Here is a 20,261-nt window from a genome sequence, read left to right as displayed (position 1 = left end):
TAGATGTAATCGACAATGTAAAATGCGCATTGAACTCTTTTGCATTTTAATCGATATTGTAGTTTTTTAACTTTTAATATTGTCAGAGGTATTTTATATTTTGTAGTGTTTACGATAATGCAAAAGACATACGTCACGTAATAATTAATAATGATAATTGCCTGTCGTGTATTGTTAATTTTTTTTTTTTTTTGCATTTTTGTAATAAAAAAAATTTTAACTTCCAATTTTGTTTTTTGTACAAAAATGGAAAATTTTGAAGAGGATAAGTTAATTTTATTTAGTTAAATAACATTAAAGTAAAATATGGTAAACCCAAATTATCAAAAATAATTTGTTTCTAAAGCGGTTGTCAACCGGTTGCATGCAAAAATTATACGAAAGTTGATATACAAAAATTTTATTAGCATGAATTGTTAATATTGCCGATTGATGACCGTCAAATGCAATAATTGTTGTCGGCCGGTATTTGACATTACCTTGTATTATAAAATTTTAAAGAAAATTTAAAAGGGAATTTTATGGTATTTTATGATAGTGGGGATATTACAATAAGTCGAGAATGACTGCGGTGGCTCGAGGGGTTGCTACTGCTCCACTTGGTTCCCTGAAAAATCTTATCTAATCTAATCTTATGATAGTTAATTAGAATGATAAAAAAAAAGAACAGTCCATGTCTACTAAAAATATTTAAATACTAACTGACAAATATATCATGAATTCCAAAATTTCATTAAAACTGTATTAGTATATTATTCAGTAATTGGCAACTTATAAGCTTAATTGTGTATTAATACAGCGCATTACTGCAATTTTGAAAATTAGGGATGTTAATGAAATTAAATTCGCATTGCCGAATTAATTCAGTAAATTGAATTTTGTATTAAACAGTAATTTCCTGACTGAATTATAAATTACAGGGTGATGATGCAATAATCTATTTTATACATATTTTATTTTTAATTATACTTATACAATATTATGAAATTGTGTTATTTTAATTCTCCATTTTATGTTAAAAATGTGGTTCTATTTTTTGGTCATTTTCTTGAATAGCAAATCAATTTTGATTTTTTTTTAGTTACAATATTTTGTTGTTAGCCGATGTAAAATCGCTAATTTGTCAAATCATAAGCATGTGTTCGAGCTAAATTACAGAACATTTCTAAAGTAAAATAATTTAAAGAGCATGTATTGTAAATATTATATTGTACTCCAATATATGTATATTATGTTAAAAATACTTATGCATATGTATAAAGTAAATAAAAATTATAATAACAATTAAATTAAAATTAAAAAAATTGAAAGAAATAATAATAAAATGATACTTATATAAAAATAAATTGATAAAATGTTGTGTACGTATTAAATAAAATAAAATAAAATAAATAAAAAAACTAATCATAAAATATCCTATAACCTACATACATACTTACATGCATTTATATTTTTATTGGTATAAACGTACATACAATATTATTCATGGAATATAAAATACCTATATATATATATATATATGTATATATATATATATATATATATATATATATATATATATAAGTATTTGACGTATATATATGGTGGTATATCAATAGATTTCTTGAAAAAAAAGAGTATATTTTAAAATATATATACATAAGTATATATAAATAGTCATTTAACTATGTTTGTAATACATATTTATATATACTATGTACATATACATATGTATATATATATATATATATATGCATATTTATGCGGGTACGAATGTATGTTGTTGCAGAGTGTTGTAAAATTTACATAATATATAATATAAATAATAATATTGTATTAAAAATAAAATAAAAAAATATCAAAATGCATATATACATACATATTGATGAAAAAAAATGGTATATATATATATATATATATATATATATATATATATATATATATATATATATATATATATTACTTAAATATTATATAATCACTATAAAAGTATATATATTTATTAAATAACTTAAAACAAAAAAAAATAATAAAGAGAATTTATTTCATAATTTTATTGTTGTTATTTTTTTCCTATTTACATTATATTAAAAAAATAATCAAAAATTGATCTGCTCAGTCTTTCCTTCAATATCATAAATTATTAACATTTTAAAACTTGAAATTTATTAAACCAATTAAACTCAGTTAATTACCAGACAATACATATAACAATTTGTGTCCTTTTAGTTATTACAGAAACATAAATTGTGTTAAAGATTTGTACATGTATCAATGGAAATATTTTATTAAGTTTATAATAATTATTCAAAATATTTTAAAATTTCAACTTATTTCCAGCTCTTACTCGGGATAGTTAGATATTTTTGTCTTTAGAACAATTCTATTATTCTATCTGTTGCCCGTTCTATACTCCTAGTAAGATGTTTTGCACACATTGTATCGAAATTTCAAAATTAATTCCACCCTAGATGTTAACATGTTCGATAAATCTTTACTACAAAAGAAGCACTTTCAAAAATCGAAGAATGAAAATTTCTAAGCGTTTTTAAATATTTTTTTACTGCAAAAATATTTTAAATATGAATGAGAATAAAGAAGTGTAAAATACTAAAAATCTGAAAAAGCAAAATAATTAGTTTCCGCAGATCTCTAATGATGCAAAAGTTTCTTTTAGATTTAAGTTAGAACTTTGTGTACGTATCTGAATTATCGAAAATCCCTTTTTAAATTTAAATTTAAAAATAGCATCACACAGAACACTAGGATTTATTTCTCCAATTTCTTTAATTTAGGTTTTAATAATTTTATTTTATGTAGAATTTGCGGTTTTGAGTAGCTTATATAAAAAGTTTAAAATTTATTAAAACAATAAAGAATAATTCAAAAAATAAAACAACGGCTAGTTTCAAAAACTTTTATTATTAATGGGTGAAAATAGAAAGTTTTATGAAAGTTAATACATTAGATGAAGTTTTGTTTGAATTTGAAAATAAGTTTATTATTTAAGATTTACATTATTCTGAAAATAATGTAAGGGAAAATTACCATAGCTTTTTATTGCTATTGATAATTTACCCTTTAAGGCTTGTCATACCAGCTCTCATGATTTCATCAACCAGTAAGAGATTACTTGCTATGACTGCACAAGAATTCAGAATTTGTTTCTTTACAATATAATTGTCACAAATTCCTGCATTTTTAAGATTCATTGCTTCCCCCGAAGCTAGATCGATTCCTACTGGATCAGGATTAAGACGATCTTCTTCCGTCAGTTTAACTATTGTATCCTGTGCATCATATCCACTATTAATAGCCAAAGTTTTTGGAACAATAAGTAATGCTTCAGCGAAGGCTTGAATACCAAGCCGAGTTTTTCCTTTAACTGTATCCTTGTATTTCATTAATTGATTGTATGCACGAATTTCAAAAGCACCAGCGCCAGGAATCAAACATTTATCTTCAAGTGCATTATTAATAGCTCTAAGACCATCATGAATAGCGTCTTTTATTTGAAGTAAAGTATATTTATTTGGCCCTTTAATCAAAATTGTAACAGACCGCGGATTTAAACATTCTTCGACAAACGTAAATTTATCCTCTCCTAGAACATGTTCATAAACAACTCCAGCATACCTGAAGTAAAATATATTTATAATTCAAATTGGTTTTACTAGAAATTATTTTATATTTTTTACCCTAAATTGGATTCCTGAATATCTTCCAATGAATTAAGAGCTATTCCACCGCAAGCTAAAGATAATCGCTCCATATTTCTCCTTTTTGCTCTCCGCAATGCTATAATTCCTTCTTTAGCTAAAGCATCTAAAGACATTGGATCGATTCCTTTCTGATTGATAACGACAAAATTTTTATCAGTCCCATCGCATAATTTTTTTTTCAACGCAATAATTTTTTGTACTCGCTGATCTATGAAATCCCTTTCTGCTTTAACAAACTTTTCGCGTTCCTCAGCGGTTTTATAAAAGAATCCAGAATTAACTTCAGATTTTTCATATTCTAAGGAGACATTGCATGTTAATATGTAACATTTTTCTAATCTTTTTGGCATGTCAGGATGTCTAGAACCATGATCCATGACAATACCGCGAATTAACGTTGTATCCGTATCAGTTTTATGTTGCATTTCCATAATTTCAACCATATGCAAATCAACTTGTTTTTCATCCTGCCGAATAGCTAAAATTGCTTCCACACAAACATCAGTAAGTAAATTAGCTAAAGACTGGTGAACTTTTGTGGTTAAACTTGTTCTAGCGATTTCAGTCAAATTTTTTTTATTTATTTCAATAGGTATTTTCATTGCATCTAAAATCTCCAGTGCTTTCGATCTGGCTTGATCAAATCCCTCTGTTAATATACGAGGATGTAATCCTTCGCTTAAGTATATATCTGCTTGTTTTAAAAGCTCCCCTATCAATAAAACCGTAGTTGTAGTTCCATCACCGGTTATGTCATCTTGAGCTGTACTGGTTCTTGCAATCATAGATGCAGTTGGATGTTGAATTTGCATTTCGTGTAATAAAACATTGCCGTCCTTGGTAATTTTTATATCACCTGCACCCGAAACCAACCTAATAATGAGTAATCATTAACTTAACCTCAAAAATAACAAATGGTGTATTATACTTCAATTGTACTAAGTTTGAATTTTAAAATCTTTCAAGTCCGATTGTATAATTATTTCACATATAAAATTTCTTCAGATAAGCCATTTTTTGTTAAAAATATAAGAATCTTTAATCTGTAATTACTTACATTTTCATAGTTCCTTTAGGTCCCAGGTTGGTTTTCATCACATCTTGTAAACCTTTTCCTGCTGAAATGTTAATGGCCAAAGCTTGAGCTGCTCTGGCAAATTCCGCTTTAGGATTCAACAAGCTAATTGACGACATTTTCTTTATATTTTACTGAGAAATTTCCTTTTTTTAAAACTTTAATAACTGCTGAAGGTAAAATGTGACAAAACCAAAACCGAAAGCTGGGGAATATGAAACCAATGAAATAATTTTGACACTTTCAAAACAATGACATAGAGATGGGTCTTTAAATTTAAATTTATGAATGTGTCAAAATGGCTTAAAGTGTGCCATTATAAATTTTATAAACGTCAAAATATGTTGTCCGATTTCAGTGCGGGGAAAATTGTAACTATTCAGATAAAGCTGGTGTCGGTTTCGTGACGAGCTGATGTATTTTGTATGAAATGAAAATGAAATTTATTTTAGATCCACCTTTTTTTCTTTTTGTCTCAAAAAATTTAATTAAATTATGCCTAAGCAGGAGGTTTTTTTCAATCTTATAACAAGTTTGAAGCAGAAATACAAACGCGTAATATTTACACGTTTCCACTTCTCCTCTACATGCTGTGATGCAATAAGAAACTTACATTGTGATTCAAATTTAATGTTAATTTTTTAGGTCAAATTGAATTCCAAAGATTTTGAAGAAAGACGTAAGCAGTAGAAAATGTTCAATATGTTTACACATAAATATATTAACAACTCTTTTTAAATCATACGGATAGGTCATTAATAAAGAAAAAATCGTTCTTGCTTATTAAAAAATTTGAATCCCTTTATGGTTCAAAAAAATATATTTCTAATAGGTACTTATTAAAATATTGTGAAGGATACTAAAAAAGTTTTTGACTAATATTTTCTATAAAAAAATTTGCTGAGATGAAAAAAATAGGTATTTCAAAATCCCAAATTTTTCCTTTGCCAAAGAAAAAATTTCCAAACTAGCTAAAACAAAAAAAAAAAGCTAAGTACGATTATAACTGTCAATTTCGTGTTTACTGCAGATAGCTTTTGTATATTATGTCAGCTTGTATTTGAGTTAAAAAAATAGCTTTCAAAATTAAAATTTAAAATTATGCCAACTGTTTAGCTACGAGCAAATTAATTCTTGTTAATTGTTGTTAATATTACAACATTTTATATGTAAAATAAAAACGCGTTGCAAATATAATGGATGAAGATAAAGTAACAGATTTGCCAACAATTTTTCGTGGAATTTGCAGAGCTTGCATGAAAAAAAATAGAGAACTGTTTCCTCTTTTCGGAGGCGCGAAAATAAAATTTGGAGAAAAATGTTTTACCATTTCTGAAATTTTATTTCTAGGTATACAAAAATGTCATTTTATTCGCAATAATAATATTAATATGATATGAAAAAATTAATGGTATTAATTTTAGGTGGCAGAGTTAAAACTAGCCCTGAAGATAAATTGCCAAAACACGTATGCCGAAAGTGTCTTACTCGTTTGATAGAAATATTTAGCTTTCAATTGAAATGTATAGAAACAGATATAAAACTAAAAAATACATTGAATAAGCAAATAATTACTCTAAAGACAGAACCAAATAATTTAATTTCAAGTCCATTAGATAAAGAAACAGAGTTCGTGAAAGAACTTGCTTTAAAAACGGAGAAATTGGATTCTTCGCTAGTTGGTTTTTCTGAAATCGATTTAAAAAAATCTTCAGAAAATTATGAGCTGGAATTAAGTGATTGTACAAATAATGGTGCTGGAAATAAAAGTTCAATCTCTGATATTGTAGTTTCTATTTTGGAGGATAAAGAAAAACAAGTATCAGTTTCAATGACTGTTACGTTAAATGACAAAAACCAGTCCCATCAACAACAAGAAAATCGGTGCAGTCAGGAAATAAGATCAATACAAGAGAAAGAGGACTATATAAATCTGAAAGATTCTTGTAACAAGAGTTCAAGTCAATTATCTAATGAAATATTTGAAACCTTTCCTAGGTAAAATAAATGTAATCCTTAAAAATTTCAATTATTAATTTAATTTATATTTAGCAAGAACAAAGTACTGCAACATAATCAAGATAATGACAAGGGTCAAAGTAAATTTATTTGTACTTTTTGTAAGAACTGTTTTGATACCTGGTCCGATTTGGGGAAGCATATTGTTCAGCATAAAATTCAAAATAATTACGGACATCTAAGGAGGTAATTGTATATATTTTAATCCTCAAAATTTAACTTGTAGATAACTTATTTTTCACCCATAATTTTTAGCGAATCACCGAAGTTTGATGTTTCGCTGGAGGAGAATCTAAAGGATAAAAATGAATATTCAGAAGAACTTACATCGCAGAGAGATTTTGACATTGATTTACAAAATCTTGAAAAAAATACGTAAATATGAGATATTAATTTTCTGAGCAAATTTTAAGAATTTTATTTATTAGATCTGATATAAATGCAGAATCCTCGCAGCTTAATGATATAAAATTAAATGTATTATCTGAGCAAGAAATGCCTATTTTAACTCCGTACCCGCAAGTTAGGTATGCTGGTATTATTTTAATTTTTTTGCCGTTTAAAATAATTCTTACTTATAGCGTTGAACAGAGATTTTATTGTTCATATTGTCCTGCCCATTATAAATATAAACAAAATGTGAAAAAACACACAAGAAAGAAGCATAAGAGCGAATTGTCTAAGTATAAATTATAATATTTATAAAACAGTTGTAGATCTTTAAATGAATATAAATATTCTAGGGAAAGTTACTCGTGTTCAATTTGTCACAAGAAATTTAAACAATATTTGGAGGTTGCTAGACATCGGCGTCGTTATCATACTAAATCAGTAAAGTAAGTGAAAAATATTCAATTTCAACAATATCTTATAAAATCTACTAAAAAATGTTTGCTCTGAATTTTTAATAAATAAAACACTTAATAACATTTTATTGTTTAGTGACGTAATTCAACAAAACGTGGTATCTCATAATGGGAATCAAACAATCAATATTACAAGAACTGAAAAAGAACCTGAAAAAAATATTACCAGGACAAACGCTGAAACTGAACCTGCTGAAAAAGATGGAAAAAACGCAGATTCACATTTAAAATCTAACTCTGACAACCTGATGTAGGTATTCTTTCAAAAGTATTTGTAAATGTAACTTAATTCAGCAATTATAGGATCAATGGAAGATTTTATTGCATATATTGTCCATCGCATTATGCTCGCCGAGCTGATTTTGGGACGCACTTAAAGATGAAACATAATAAAAAATTAAGGTACCCACTTATTTGCATAGTTAAAAAAATAAATGTGAATTTTTTTTCAATAAATATTACTGTTAAAGCTATGTCGAAAGCAAACAAAAAGCTGCTCATAATTCAGTAGAAAAACGTGCAAGTGTTTGGAAATGCCGACAATGTCCTGCTACTTTCTTTGATCAGAAATCCCTCATTGTTCATGAAGAGAAACATGATAAGTGAGTTTTAGCTTTAACATAATTTTATCTACATATACCTAAATATTATTTATTTTATTCACTCAATAATTTATATGTTGCATTTGTATACAAGGTCACCTTCAAAGCCTGTTAGAAAGTTGGATAATAAAATGTAAGTATCCATAATTATTTATCAAACGTTAGTAACAAATTTAGGTAAAAAATATTACTATTATTGTAGAGATGAGCCGGCATACAATTGTAAAATTTGTGGAGATACATTTTTAACACTATTTAGTTGGAATAGTCATAATTTTACAAAACATAACTCTAACTTAAACAATATATTTGAATGTGAAAATTGTGGTAAAACATTTTTACGATTAAGCAGTTTAAAGAATCATATAAAAACACACAAAAAAATAATTATTGTAAACACTGACACCAACGTAAATCGGAAATTATCAACTTCAACAGATGTGGAAAGTGAATCAACTCAGAATACGTCTTCCTCAAGCTCCAATAAACCTTTAAATTGTTCAGACATTGAAAATATTGACCAAGCACATAAGTGTCTCATATGTCCGAGCATATTTGATAACAGAAACAGTTTGCGTAAACATACAAGAACGCGTCATCGTGATAAATTAAAAGAATACGAACAACAAAGAACCAATAACCATTTGTTTCAATGTTTAGGTTGTTATAAATGGTTTTTTGGGAATTCTCATTTGAAAGTTCACACCAAACGTCATATTGTTGCAAGGAAAGGGTGAGAAATTTAAATTTTACAATAAATTTATTTATTTTTTAAAAATTTTTAGTATGAAAATTAATTGCGATATTTGTCATAAGAATTTTAATAACATAAAAGGATATGGTAAACATTTAACAAGTCACAGAGCAGCAGCACAGAGGAATAATAGATATTGTAAAGAATGTTTAATAATCTTCCCTAATGAAAAGGGATATAAAGTTCATATGATTAATAAGCACAAAAAAGTTTAAATTAATTTTTATATTTTTCATTTTTTTTTTAGTGTTTTCTTAAAGGTTGATTGATTTTATAACAAATTTAAATAAAGTTTTGTTACTTATCCAATGTAGATTTGTAAATCAAAGTTTCATATTGCTTGCAAAATTTGCAGATTAAACAAGACAAAAAAATAATTGATATAAATATAATAGTATGACTTTATAGAAATTATTTAGATAAAATAAGAAAATTTCAATATTTGAAATTTTGAATTGCAAAAAATATTAGTTTTTTTATAAGATTGAATAAAAAAAATTTAAGTTTCTTCTCTTGGTTTTACTTAAAAAACTACAAATTTGATTGAATGTTTAATTCATTATTGTGTCATTTAAAAAGTTAAATTCATTATTGGGTGATATATTGGATACATTTATATACTCGTATATCTACCATATCACACGTACTTACATACATGTTAAAATTAATTTCATTATATAAAATGAAGATCACCAAGAACATGCCTTATTATCATCAAGATTTATGAAATCGGGTACCCTTGGACATTTTGAATAATCTGCTTTACATAAATATTTGTTCAAAACTGATTCTGTGCCACCGTAAATGGAACCACCTAACCAAGCGGTAAAATTTGATTTTGCTGGAGCTTTGTGAAATTTCATCGTTTTAATATATAACTTATCTTTATATATATTCGAATCCTTTAAGTACAATAGCTCACTTTTTAATCTAGCCATTAATCCCATTATCATAGATGTTCCTCCAATAAGAAATATATTTTCGGCTAAAATCTTTCTCATATCCATATTACATTTTAAAATCGCATCTAAAATCTGATGGGGTAAACTGGAATTGTCATTATCTTCTGCAAAAAATATTTCCATTACTGTCTCCCGCAATTTTCCTGGTATTTTAATTATTTCTTTGCCATGAACTGGATATTCAACATCTGGCGGGGCGGTAGGTGGTTTTTCTTCCCTATATTGTTGAGCTCTTTCGAAAGTAGTTACAAAACAAGTTCGAACTTTTATATCTTCCAAAACTTCTTCAGTTAAATATTCTTCTTCAACTCCTGTTTCTAAAAGTTGCTTTTTAATTTCTGCATGTATTTTTTCGCCGCCATATTCTTGTGAATTAAATGCATTTAATATTTGAACACCGCAATAAACTGGTAGTATAGTTGTTTCCTTATATCCCAAATCTACTACAACCGCAGTATCAACAGCTAAACAAGATAAGGACACCAAGTGAGTTGGTACAAATAACAATGAAGAAACTTCAAAATGTCTAAATAATACTTTGGCAATGGTTTCCCTTATGGCAGTAGGGTTAAAGCTGCTCTCAACTAAAACTACCTTTCGATCTTTGGGGCTAACGAGAACATATCTAAAATATATGCATATGTATGTAATAAAGAAATTGCTGATTTATATTTTTCTTAAATACTTAAAAAATACTTCCTGCAAGAAATCAACCATTTGATCGTAAAATTCAGAAAGCTTCTCATATTCAAATAAATTTTTTGTTTTTCCATTTGTAGACACAAAAACCTTCGTTGGGATTATATGTCTCGGATATGCTTCAGCTGCAAAACCAATTCTAAAAAATGGGATTTCACACATTCTTAATGCAAACGTTTTGTTAATTTCTTACTTTGTATAGACCGTTCCAATATCCAGCACCACAGGAAGTTTTTCTTGCATCACACTCCCATAAAGTGGCATTATTAAAATTTTAAACAAAAGTTTTCTGAATTAAAATAATAATAACTTGCTTTCGAAAATCATTTAATTTTCACTAAAGAAAGTGACTAAATATTTGAATAAGTGCCCATATTGCCAGATCTGTCTGATTTTTCAGATTTTGCAAAAGTCTGCCAGATGACCTGATTTCTGACCAAAAATGCCGAAATTTTTCCAAGTGAAATTACTTTAAATTTCTTGTTTTGTGAATTATTATTACTGAAACGGTAATCTAGTGTATAAAATGGTATATAAAACAAGGCTGACAGAAATATATATTTTTTGTAAAGTCAAGATATAAAAGCATGTATGTATTTTAAATGAATTAACATCTAGGTGATGCTGAAGGTGGATATTAATTATATTATTGTGAAAATCGGTAGACGGCGACGGTCTTCTTGACTAACCGAATACTTATTTCTATATTTTGATATTATTTGTGCAATGAGGTTTATCTTATTATGACATAAAAATTAAGCTTCATGTAATATGCAACTTTGTACTGATAAGCCAACAATGAAATGGAGAATTGGTTAAAAAAAGCATATAAGCTTTATTTTAGAAATAATTAGCCAGCAAAATAATTAATTTTTTTTTAGAGCATCAACAAAAAGAAAATTAGAATCAGTGAAAATTATACATTTTTAAAAGTATTTAAATCAATTTTTTTTGAAAATTAGACTCTAATAAGAATAGATTTTGATAAACACAATCTAGTATATGACAATAAAAATGTGCTTAATTTAAATATAAAACTGGTTTGTTTATCAGGTCTTATTCCAGTTTTATTTTTCTATGTTGCCAGACTTCTCAGATTTTTTGAAATTTTCAGAGAAAATATGGTAATGCTAGTTGTAATATATGATGAATTGTCAAACATTGAAAATCATATGTCTGCCCGGCGCTGCCAAAGGAGAAGATTTATCTTCAAAATGAAATTTTTTTAGTAATATTTTTTGTGCTAAATTTCAAAATAAGATTTTCACTAGAGAAACTCCTTGCAAAAACGTTGTTTTAAGTATGAAAGTAAATTTAATAAGTTATTAAAAAAAAATAAATTTTTAAATATGAGGGAAATCGTACATATTCAAGCTGGTCAATGGGGTAACCAAATTGGAGCCAAGTCTTGGATTAATAACTACAAAATTAAAAAACAAAATGAAAATAGACTTTATATTAAAAATTGATTCATTGAGCAATTGAAGTTAAATAAAATTGAAATTTGATGAAAAGGTTTAATAAGATTGTGTAAAACTAGAAATTATTGAAATTCTTGTATATATAAATATTGAATAAAGTTTTTCTGAGTTGGAAATTTTTACACTTTTTTCCATATTTTCCAAAGTTCACAAAAAAATATTTTGAACAAAATAAATAATAGATAAATTTAGTTGGTGACGCTACTTCCATGGCAGAAATTCATGTCATTGGTTTTTTTTTGCTTGTGTCTGTCTGATTTGGAAATTGCGATATTTTGGCTTCCTACTTTTTTTAATTTAAATTCAATTGAAGATATCGAAGAGTTCAAGACGATTTTTTTTTTTATCGAATCTCTAAATTGAAGATTTTGTTTCAAAAAAATTAAGATATTTGGTCTAATTTATTTAAATCTGTGCTTCGAAATTTGAATTTATGTTCTTACCATAGAGCTAGACATGACATTTTTAGATCCTATTTGTATATATATTTTTTCTAAGTTAGTTGGAAAGAAATATAATTTGAAAAAAGACTACTAGAACAGATTTCATGAAAAAATATTATAATATAGGAACGAAATTAGAAATACAAATAAAACTATAAATAATAGACAAATAGTCTGACTTTTTTGAAAGTTCTGTTTTATTTCTGTTGTTCCAATAATTAATTTTATTAGATAATTTTATAGAACTATTCTAGAACATCTAATATGTATACATTTACGGTATTTAATAAGGTGAAAGTTTGCTGTATTTTATATGTCCATAATTTTGTACGTAATTATATGAAACATACTTGCCTATCTAAAACAAAATTATAATCATTTTTTGATGTTTATCATATTTTTTTTGTTTGATGTATTAATAATCAGTTTTTGATGTTTATATTTCAAATATTTCACTTATTCAAATGTTTGCTTTTGTATTATTTTAGTTTATTGATTTTAATTGTAAGTTTTTTCTTGCATTAATTTTTATTTTCACGAACCACTTTACTCATATCAAAAATAAAAATACAGTTAATAATGAGAAAGAAATTTCATTATAAAATACTCAATTTTTCTGGCAGTGAATTTTCCTAAAAGGTCAGCTGTTTCTCAATTTTGGACTAAAAATATTTTTGTGCTACCCGTCTAGGCTTAAATAGTCTATTACCCGTATATGTATTGCTGTTGTCAGTTGTATTTTCTACATACATATACATATTTTTCATTATGACTATTGTTCTTTGCAGTCAATTTGAAACTTTAAAATATATCATTAATTTCCATTAAAGTTCTTTTGCAAAACAAAGCATTTTTTTAGGAAAGTATTAGTAAACAAAAACAAATTTTTTTTTGTAGTTAATATTATACGTAAAAAAGTAATTATAATATTATACGTAAAACTTGAGAACGGTCGAATATGTCAGAAGAAAGTATTTCAAAAAATAGCCCTGTTTGCATTATAGTTTTAGGAATGGCTGGGTCGGGTAAAACAACCTTCGTCAAAAAACTACACCAGCTTGTCTATGACTCCTATAAACCTTATGTTATTAATTTGGATCCGGCATGCCTTGAAACACCTTATCATGCAAATATAGGTAATCATTATATTTTTTTAGCTAAGGGTTTTTAAGTAAGGTTTCAAATTATTTGCAGATATTCGTGATACAGTAAATTATAAAGAAGTAATGAGTCAATATAAATTGGGTCCGAATGGCGGAATAGTTACTTCTTTAAATCTGTTCGCAACTAAATTTGATAAAGTAATCGAATTATTAGGAAAAGCTTTTGAAAACGGACAAAAACTTTGTATAGTTGATACACCAGGCCAGGTAGAAGTATTTACGTGGTCAGCATCGGGAACTATTATAACAGAAGCCCTAGCCACATCATTTTGCACCATCATTGTCTATGTTATGGATGTTGTTAGATCACGAAATCCAGTTACTTTCATTTCAAACATGTTATATGCTTGTTCTATCTTGTATAAAGCCAGATTACCATTCATAATTGTTCTTAACAAGGTACGTATTAATAATACAAATTGACTAAAAAAGTTTTGTAATAAAATTTAAAAAATTCTAGATTGATATTGAAGATTGTAGTTTTGCTATTGAATGGATGAAAGATTTTGAAGTTTTTCACGAAGCGTTAGAGAAAGAACAAACGTTCGTTAGTAATTTAGCTAGAACAATGTCATTAACCTTAGACGAATTCTATCGTGATTTAAAATCTTGTGGCTTGTCATCAAAAACTGGAATTGGTTTTGATAAACTTTTTGAATTGATAACTGAATGTTCCAAAGAATATGAAAGGTATGTACCATGTAGGTACCCAATTGTCTAGTAATTTCTGTCAGTCTTTTTAGTAATATTCTAGTAATTGTCTAGTAATGTTCAATAATACTTTTTTTTCGGTATGATTGCTTTCAACTGTTAGTGTAACATTGTTCAGATGAACCCACTAATAATCCTAGTTTAATTTTTTGCCTTAAGTGATCATTGGAAACTTTTACATTCTAAAATTTAAGCTTTGTAAAAGACTTTCGATTTATTAATTTTATTTTTAGCGATTACAAAAAGGAGCTTAAAAAACTCGAATTGGAAAAATCACATAAATTTGCAAAACAACTTGTATCAGATGTAACAAAAAATTCGTCGATAGGGGCGGAAGTGCCCATGGCTTCTTTTGTGGAAAATGTTAGTTTTATATTACAATATTATATGACACAAATGTTTTTCATGTACTCAATCATAATTTTAGTATCCGAATTCAAATGTCAGTGAGGTGTACCTTAAGCATCCTGGGAATGAAAGCTCTGACGACGAGGAAGGAGTTGAGAATAAGCCGGTAGCCTATGCTGATGATCAATTAGAAGAAGAAAATTTTAATGATTACCTTGAAAAAAGAAAATTAATACAAAAAGACAAAATGAAGCTTTAAAAAATTTTAAATTTAAAATAAAATAAATTGCTTCTAATTTTATAGTTGTATGTAATTCAATTTATTGCTATAAATTGATATACCTACTTATAAAGAACTAATTTGGAAAATCAATTAAAGTTTTTGTTACTGGATATACGTTTAAATTCTTCTTAAAATCTTCAATATCGAAAATAGTTGAACTTTCATTCTTGATCAATTTTAATTCGATTCTGTTGTCTATTGCTTCAATTTCATTTTCGGAAACTGCGTTTGACGACGTACTTCCAATAACCTAAAAAATTAACATTGTTTTTGTATGTTCTAAATTTGTAAATTGCTACAAAAAATGTTTCTATGTATTTAGTAGAGTCCTAACGACGAATTCTCTTAAAAAACGCAATATAATCTAGACGTTCGGTATTGAATATAAAATCTCAAATTTCAAATTTAATTTTACTTTTTATTAAAATGACCACGAAATACCCATAAATTCAAGTGATGCTTCCGAAAAAGTATATGTGATTGTTTTTCAATATAAAGAATTTACCTGTACTGATAATTTACGTAGGTTATTTTTCTCATAGTTTAAGCAGAAATTGATAATATCTTGCTTTGTAATATTTCGAAGGCATTCAATTTCTTGCTTTAAACGATCAAAAATATATTCTTCAGAAGTAATTTCACTCCAATTACGAGAAACTTCATCTCTAAAAATTAAAGAAACTCTGTTTGTATAAAATTAAAAATTTAAAGTTGAATTTAGAATATTTTACTTCAATTCGGTATCCGAAACTTGTTTTGTTTTTATTAAAGATTGTTTAACATGTTCAAATTCTTCATCTTCCATGTCTTCCAAAATTGTCATCATTTTAACTCGAAACGTTTCAATTCTTGTTTGTACAAAAGAACAAGAAAATTTGTTTTCCTGAGAATTAACTGTTATTGAATATCCTAATATGCCAGAATTATTGCGAACTGTGGCTGAAATATCGTATCCCAATTGTTCTTTTGTTCGCAAAATGTCAAAGAGTGGTTCTTCTACCAGCATTAATAATAGGTCTAATAAACACTCTAATTTTAAAGTGCAAGGGCCCATTTGATAAAAATTTGTTACGACTGTGTTACAATCATTATTATTAACTGCATTGCAAATAACATAATTTGATCCTATTGGTAATTGACAAGTCAAAGACTCTATTTGTTTAATCTATAATTTAAAACAAACATATGTTCGTAATACATAAAAATATTTACATTTAAAAAGATTAAAATTACTAACGTTTTGAATTTTTGAACACTTTAAATTTGTAAGCACGGAATTCATTACATTATGAGCTGCTTCTTCCTTTAAATTTCCTTGAATAAGTGCTTGTATTTTCATTTCTTTAAACAAATTCGAAGCAAATTCCTTAATATCCTCTAAAGATATACTTTCAATTAAGTTGTATTTTTCATGAACTGACCAACGAATTTTTTCCAAAATTTTTAACCTTATATCTCTAGAAAAATAGGTAGGAATTATTCTGATTATGAGCAGATATATTTAAATCATCTAAAGAATCTTACTTATTCAAACTTTTAGGTTTCATCAAAAAATTGAAATAGTTTTTCTGTTGATACTTCTTGTATACATTCAACTGTTCCAAGGTGAAGTATTCGTTAATATTTGACATAGTTTTTGTTATGATGTCTACAATCAGGTGAAGTTTTTCGTTATATCCACTTACCTAAATAAGAAGTTACTATGAAAAAATGCATATTTTTTGATATAACACCCAATTATACAGCAACGACACTTTTAAGAACTTGCATAATTATCATGCATAAATATTTTCTATATACTATATGTGTAACTAAGATAAAAAAATTTAAGAAAATCAAAATTATATTTAAATATGTATTTATGTTATGAAATATGTATGTATATGAAACATTGGAAATGGGTACCTAATATTTATAAATATATATGTACATATACATCACATTCAAATAACTACATATTATATAATATACTGCAACAAGTTGTTTTACATTTATCTGAAATATACCTTTAGTACTATGCCTTTATCTGAGCAATAATATTGATAATTTAGACTCGCAATAGTAGCTGGATACAATTGTTCCACCAATTCAAATTTAACAATGTGACTATATAGTGTTAATAAAACAGCACTAAAATAAATTAAATGTTATAAATTCTCTAGTCCATATATGTATATTGACACTTACTTTTTACTATTCTGCAAAACTAAAGGTGTTATAAAATAAAAATACATATAGGCTTCTGGTAGAAGAAATTTATTATCTTGTCGAAACCAAAGCTCGCAAGTATCGGAATGCACTATTTTTTTTGGATAAACTGATAAGTTTGGACAATTCATTTCTTTCCAAAATATGCGAAAATCTGTTGATATAAATTGGTTCGGCAATGGAAAATGTAATTCAGACATAATCGGAGCATTATCATATAAATCAATCCACGATTGAGGCATTTTCATACTGCAATATTCTGTTCCAAACCACTTTTCACATTTATCATAACAAATTCCATCATATTTTAAATAGGATGTTACAGTTATATTAAATTTACTAGTTGAAATTAATTCTATTAGTTTATTGATAGAATTTTCATTATATTCAAAGTATAAATTTGGACCAGTTAATATATCTTTTGCAGAATAATATTTCATATTTATAACCAAGTCTTGTACATTATCAAAAGCGCACCTCTCTGTTTGATAACGGAAATCAATTTCCTCAATAGTTTTTAATTCTTTGAAAAGGTTTCTGCTACATCCAACATTCGCAATAAGTTTAATGTAAGAATACATAGCAGATAATACTTTTTCTATATTTTCGAATCCGTTTTCTGTTAAAGAAATACAAACATTAAACAAAGAGTACATGGAATTAAATTCAAATCCTGAATCGTCAACACCAGCTATCATTTCTAAAGCCCATAACCTGAAACAAAAGAAATGTAGAATTAAACCAAAAATTATTTATATAACAAAAATACTTTTTGCGTAAATAAGCACATAAACTTCCGACTCCTTCGTAACCAAATAGATAAGCCAAGTAGTGGTGAGGTTTCGTTTTATATTCCTGAAATATTTGAAAAATTGTACAATATACAGTATGTAGAACACAATAAGAAATACTTGACTTTCTTCCAAAAAAATAATAATGTTAAATTAATAATTACCTCAATAAGAGGTGGTAAGCACCACGTAAAATCAATCCTAATAATGTTTGAAACTGGTTTAATGAATATCACATTTTCGTAAAATTCATTTTTAAAAGCGTTCTTTTCATTAAAAGTACCATTGTAAGTACCAGAAAGATTATTATTGTGAATCTTGGAAAAATATTTGGACGCCATGCGCTCTAACTCATCCAAAGGTAATCTGGCTTGGATGCAGCAATACATTCTGTGGGCGCTGTAATGACGTTTTCTGTAGTCATGAAGCTCTTCAAACAATTTTTCTTCATCAATATCATCTTTAAGTGTTTTTGAGTTTCCCCAAGTAAATATACTGCAAGGATGACTTGAATTTCCCATTTCACTCGCTAAGATTTGACTTCGTCTTTGCTCATCATCCTGCAGCGATTGCTGGAATTCCGATTCAACAGCATCTCTTTCTCTTGTAATTGCTTCCTTTTTCATTAAAGGCGCTTCAAATAAGGAAACAAACCTCTAAAGACGAAATATATTAATTTAAAAACTTTATTACTTATTTGTTATGTAGGTAAATACTTACTTACCTACATAATTACGTCATTAAATTGAAAATTTCTTTTTTTCCATTTTACCTCGATAGAACTTTCCAAATGTTCATCGGGTACTTCAAAATAAAAGGAGGTTTCTTCACAATCAGTATCAGCGTTATCGAAGCCACCACATTTCTTTATATGCGAATCGTACGCATTTTCTTCTGGAAATGCTTCTGATCCCATAAAAATCATGTGTTCCAAAAAATGGGACAAGCCCTGTATATGTCGAGGATCTGAGAACGAGCCAACGTCAACCATGAGGGCACAAGCTGCCAGTCTTTCGTCACCTTCATCGTCAGAATCGTCATCCTCATCAGACTGTTCGCTTTCAGTTGACGTGGAATTTATTGACATTTCTTCTTCGCTTTCATCTAAAGAATCTAAATACATTTACATATTTTAAATGTTTTTTGATTTTTTGAATATTTAATTTGCTTCAGTTCATAGACTAGATATACTACTTATAACATATTATATTATGTATACTTACGTATATTTTTCTAGATCTAGATAAATATAATTTAACAATAGATAGTAGTTTTATTTACTTACCTTCGCTTGAATTCGAATCAGATGAATCACTTGTGTCGCATTCTGGTACGGGAGATGGATCGGACACCAGAAGAATTTTTATACCATTTGATAACCGAATAAGCCTTTAATTAGATTTTTATTTCGTCAATAAAAAATGAACCAATTTTAAAATTATTAAATTAAAGTGCTACCTATAATCCTTTTTATCACTTTCTGACTGGTCCGGTTTATTTAAATATTCGATAGACATATTTAAAAAATAATTTTCCGAAAAAAATCTTATTTGATTATTTTTATTTAAAACTTTTGACACGTCAATTTTATACATACATATATTGTTAGAAAAAACTACCTTTATTTACAGTTCTAGAAGTCATTTGTGGCGAAAACACATGTTTTATTAATAGTTTGTTCAATCTGTTTCGAGGAATATTGGTCAACGAAATCGTGAAAGGAAATATGTGTAAAAGAAAATAATACTTTGAGCGTTTTTAACCAATTAAAGAATAATAAGTAACAAGAAGAAACATTAACTAAAAAAAAAAAAACGTTTTGTCAATCAAAATGTTACTTCTAAAGACTTGTAATGTTTGTAATACGACAAAATCTAAAATTAAACCAACGATTAGTTGTAAAACAATAATCAAAGCGATAAACGGCAAGGGAGAACGACTTCTGTGTCGACGCAGACAAGAGCTTCACTCGAAATCAACTGTACAGTATTTTGCATATAATGTTGCACACATATGGAAGCAAATAATGTCAAAAAAACCGACAGCGGTAAACAAACAACCAGCTGATCGCTGTCTGACAGCAAATTAGACAAATTAGTTTCATATAAGATACGGTTGATTCTGATTCTGACGAAAGTCGTATATGCAAACCCTA

At 27.2% G+C, this 20,261-nt stretch overlaps 5 protein-coding genes across 8 annotated transcripts; 2 read left to right on the top strand and 3 right to left on the bottom strand.

Annotated features, from left to right (window-relative positions):
• Positions 1–2,882: 2,882 nt before the first annotated feature.
• Positions 2,883–4,991, bottom strand: LOC129611121 (T-complex protein 1 subunit zeta). Its single transcript, XM_055524109.1, has 3 exons — positions 4,759–4,991; positions 3,678–4,574; positions 2,883–3,615 (listed from the first exon to the last, which is right to left on the bottom strand). The coding sequence occupies exons 1-3, from the start codon at positions 4,893–4,895 to the stop codon at positions 3,054–3,056; spliced, it is 1,596 nt and encodes a 531-aa protein (XP_055380084.1). The 5' UTR covers positions 4,896–4,991; the 3' UTR covers positions 2,883–3,053.
• An 860-nt stretch (positions 4,992–5,851) lies between these two features.
• Positions 5,852–9,382, top strand: LOC129607322 (zinc finger protein 878-like). 2 transcript variants are annotated; one of them, XM_055518364.1, is made up of 14 exons: positions 5,852–6,126; positions 6,201–6,774; positions 6,829–6,981; positions 7,051–7,170; positions 7,224–7,322; positions 7,377–7,478; positions 7,539–7,631; positions 7,738–7,911; positions 7,965–8,063; positions 8,132–8,263; positions 8,358–8,396; positions 8,466–8,996; positions 9,049–9,155; positions 9,265–9,382. In XM_055518364.1, the coding sequence occupies exons 1-14, from the start codon at positions 5,973–5,975 to the stop codon at positions 9,273–9,275; spliced, it is 2,388 nt and encodes a 795-aa protein (XP_055374339.1). In that variant the 5' UTR covers positions 5,852–5,972; the 3' UTR covers positions 9,276–9,382. The 2 variants fall into 2 exon arrangements, with proteins under 2 accessions (XP_055374339.1, XP_055374260.1); XM_055518285.1 differs by having other exon boundaries at positions 9,049–9,334.
• Positions 9,383–9,498: 116 nt separating this feature from the next.
• LOC129607425 (actin-related protein 10) lies at positions 9,499–11,018 on the bottom strand. 2 transcript variants are annotated; one of them, XM_055518484.1, is made up of 3 exons: positions 10,872–11,018; positions 10,665–10,817; positions 9,499–10,604 (listed from the first exon to the last, which is right to left on the bottom strand). In XM_055518484.1, the coding sequence occupies exons 1-3, from the start codon at positions 10,940–10,942 to the stop codon at positions 9,707–9,709; spliced, it is 1,122 nt and encodes a 373-aa protein (XP_055374459.1). In that variant the 5' UTR covers positions 10,943–11,018; the 3' UTR covers positions 9,499–9,706. The 2 variants fall into 2 exon arrangements, with proteins under 2 accessions (XP_055374459.1, XP_055374516.1); XM_055518541.1 differs by having other exon boundaries at positions 10,665–10,803; positions 10,872–11,011.
• Positions 11,019–13,395: 2,377 nt separating this feature from the next.
• On the top strand, positions 13,396–15,217 carry LOC129618501 (GPN-loop GTPase 1). Its single transcript, XM_055533333.1, has 5 exons — positions 13,396–13,738; positions 13,797–14,164; positions 14,226–14,455; positions 14,710–14,839; positions 14,904–15,217. The coding sequence occupies exons 1-5, from the start codon at positions 13,561–13,563 to the stop codon at positions 15,081–15,083; spliced, it is 1,086 nt and encodes a 361-aa protein (XP_055389308.1). The 5' UTR covers positions 13,396–13,560; the 3' UTR covers positions 15,084–15,217.
• Positions 14,899–19,729, bottom strand: LOC129617874 (nardilysin). 2 transcript variants are annotated; one of them, XM_055533086.1, is made up of 13 exons: positions 19,565–19,729; positions 19,392–19,495; positions 18,879–19,219; positions 18,271–18,762; positions 18,085–18,170; positions 17,295–18,029; positions 17,114–17,237; positions 16,632–16,792; positions 16,345–16,564; positions 15,839–16,272; positions 15,613–15,772; positions 15,171–15,357; positions 14,899–15,038 (listed from the first exon to the last, which is right to left on the bottom strand). In XM_055533086.1, exons 1-12 carry the CDS (start codon positions 19,699–19,701, stop codon positions 15,181–15,183), a joined length of 3,171 nt encoding a protein of 1,056 aa, XP_055389061.1. In that variant the 5' UTR covers positions 19,702–19,729; the 3' UTR covers positions 14,899–15,038; positions 15,171–15,180. The 2 variants fall into 2 exon arrangements, with proteins under 2 accessions (XP_055389061.1, XP_055389188.1); XM_055533213.1 differs by lacking the exons at positions 19,392–19,495; positions 19,565–19,729 and having other exon boundaries at positions 18,831–18,971.
• Positions 19,730–20,261: the final 532 nt, after the last annotated feature.

The sequence above is a fragment of the Condylostylus longicornis genome, unplaced genomic scaffold (assembly GCF_029603195.1).
Source record: "Condylostylus longicornis isolate FDR11 unplaced genomic scaffold, ASM2960319v2 ptg000001l, whole genome shotgun sequence".
Classification (NCBI taxonomy): domain Eukaryota; kingdom Metazoa; phylum Arthropoda; class Insecta; order Diptera; family Dolichopodidae; genus Condylostylus; species Condylostylus longicornis.
Note: the sequence above shows the minus strand (reverse complement) of the source record. Positions and strands in the feature narration are given on the sequence as shown.

What these genes read in the sequence shown, in the direction of transcription:
- LOC129611121 (XM_055524109.1), bottom strand. Translation starts at nt 4,895, where the DNA reads ATGTCGTCAATTAGCTTGTTGAATCCTAAAGCGGAATTTGCCAGAGCA. An exon ending in CCTAAAGGAACTATGAAAAT is followed by an intron (nt 4,575 to 4,758) that starts GTAAGTAATTAC and finishes ACTCATTATTAG; the next exon opens with GTTGGTTTCGGGTGCAGGTG. An exon ending in ATTCAGGAATCCAATTTAGG is followed by an intron (nt 3,616 to 3,677) that starts GTAAAAAATATA and finishes ATTTTACTTCAG; the next exon opens with GTATGCTGGAGTTGTTTATG.
- LOC129607322 (XM_055518285.1), top strand. Translation starts at nt 5,973, where the DNA reads ATGGATGAAGATAAAGTAACAGATTTGCCAACAATTTTTCGTGGAATT. An exon ending in AAACATAATAAAAAATTAAG is followed by an intron (nt 8,064 to 8,131) that starts GTACCCACTTAT and finishes TTACTGTTAAAG; the next exon opens with CTATGTCGAAAGCAAACAAA. An exon ending in CATGAAGAGAAACATGATAA is followed by an intron (nt 8,264 to 8,357) that starts GTGAGTTTTAGC and finishes TTTGTATACAAG; the next exon opens with GTCACCTTCAAAGCCTGTTA.
- LOC129607425 (XM_055518484.1), bottom strand. Translation starts at nt 10,942, where the DNA reads ATGCCACTTTATGGGAGTGTGATGCAAGAAAAACTTCCTGTGGTGCTG. An exon ending in ATTGGAACGGTCTATACAAA is followed by an intron (nt 10,818 to 10,871) that starts GTAAGAAATTAA and finishes CCCATTTTTTAG; the next exon opens with AATTGGTTTTGCAGCTGAAG. An exon ending in TTGCAGGAAGTATTTTTTAA is followed by an intron (nt 10,605 to 10,664) that starts GTATTTAAGAAA and finishes CATATATTTTAG; the next exon opens with ATATGTTCTCGTTAGCCCCA.
- LOC129618501 (XM_055533333.1), top strand. Translation starts at nt 13,561, where the DNA reads ATGTCAGAAGAAAGTATTTCAAAAAATAGCCCTGTTTGCATTATAGTT. An exon ending in TCATAATTGTTCTTAACAAG is followed by an intron (nt 14,165 to 14,225) that starts GTACGTATTAAT and finishes AAAAAATTCTAG; the next exon opens with ATTGATATTGAAGATTGTAG. An exon ending in TGGCTTCTTTTGTGGAAAAT is followed by an intron (nt 14,840 to 14,903) that starts GTTAGTTTTATA and finishes TCATAATTTTAG; the next exon opens with TATCCGAATTCAAATGTCAG.
- LOC129617874 (XM_055533086.1), bottom strand. Translation starts at nt 19,701, where the DNA reads ATGTATAAAATTGACGTGTCAAAAGTTTTAAATAAAAATAATCAAATA. An exon ending in TGATTCGAATTCAAGCGAAG is followed by an intron (nt 19,220 to 19,391) that starts GTAAGTAAATAA and finishes AAATGTATTTAG; the next exon opens with ATTCTTTAGATGAAAGCGAA. An exon ending in TACGTAAATTATCAGTACAG is followed by an intron (nt 15,358 to 15,612) that starts GTAAATTCTTTA and finishes TTAATTTTTTAG; the next exon opens with GTTATTGGAAGTACGTCGTC.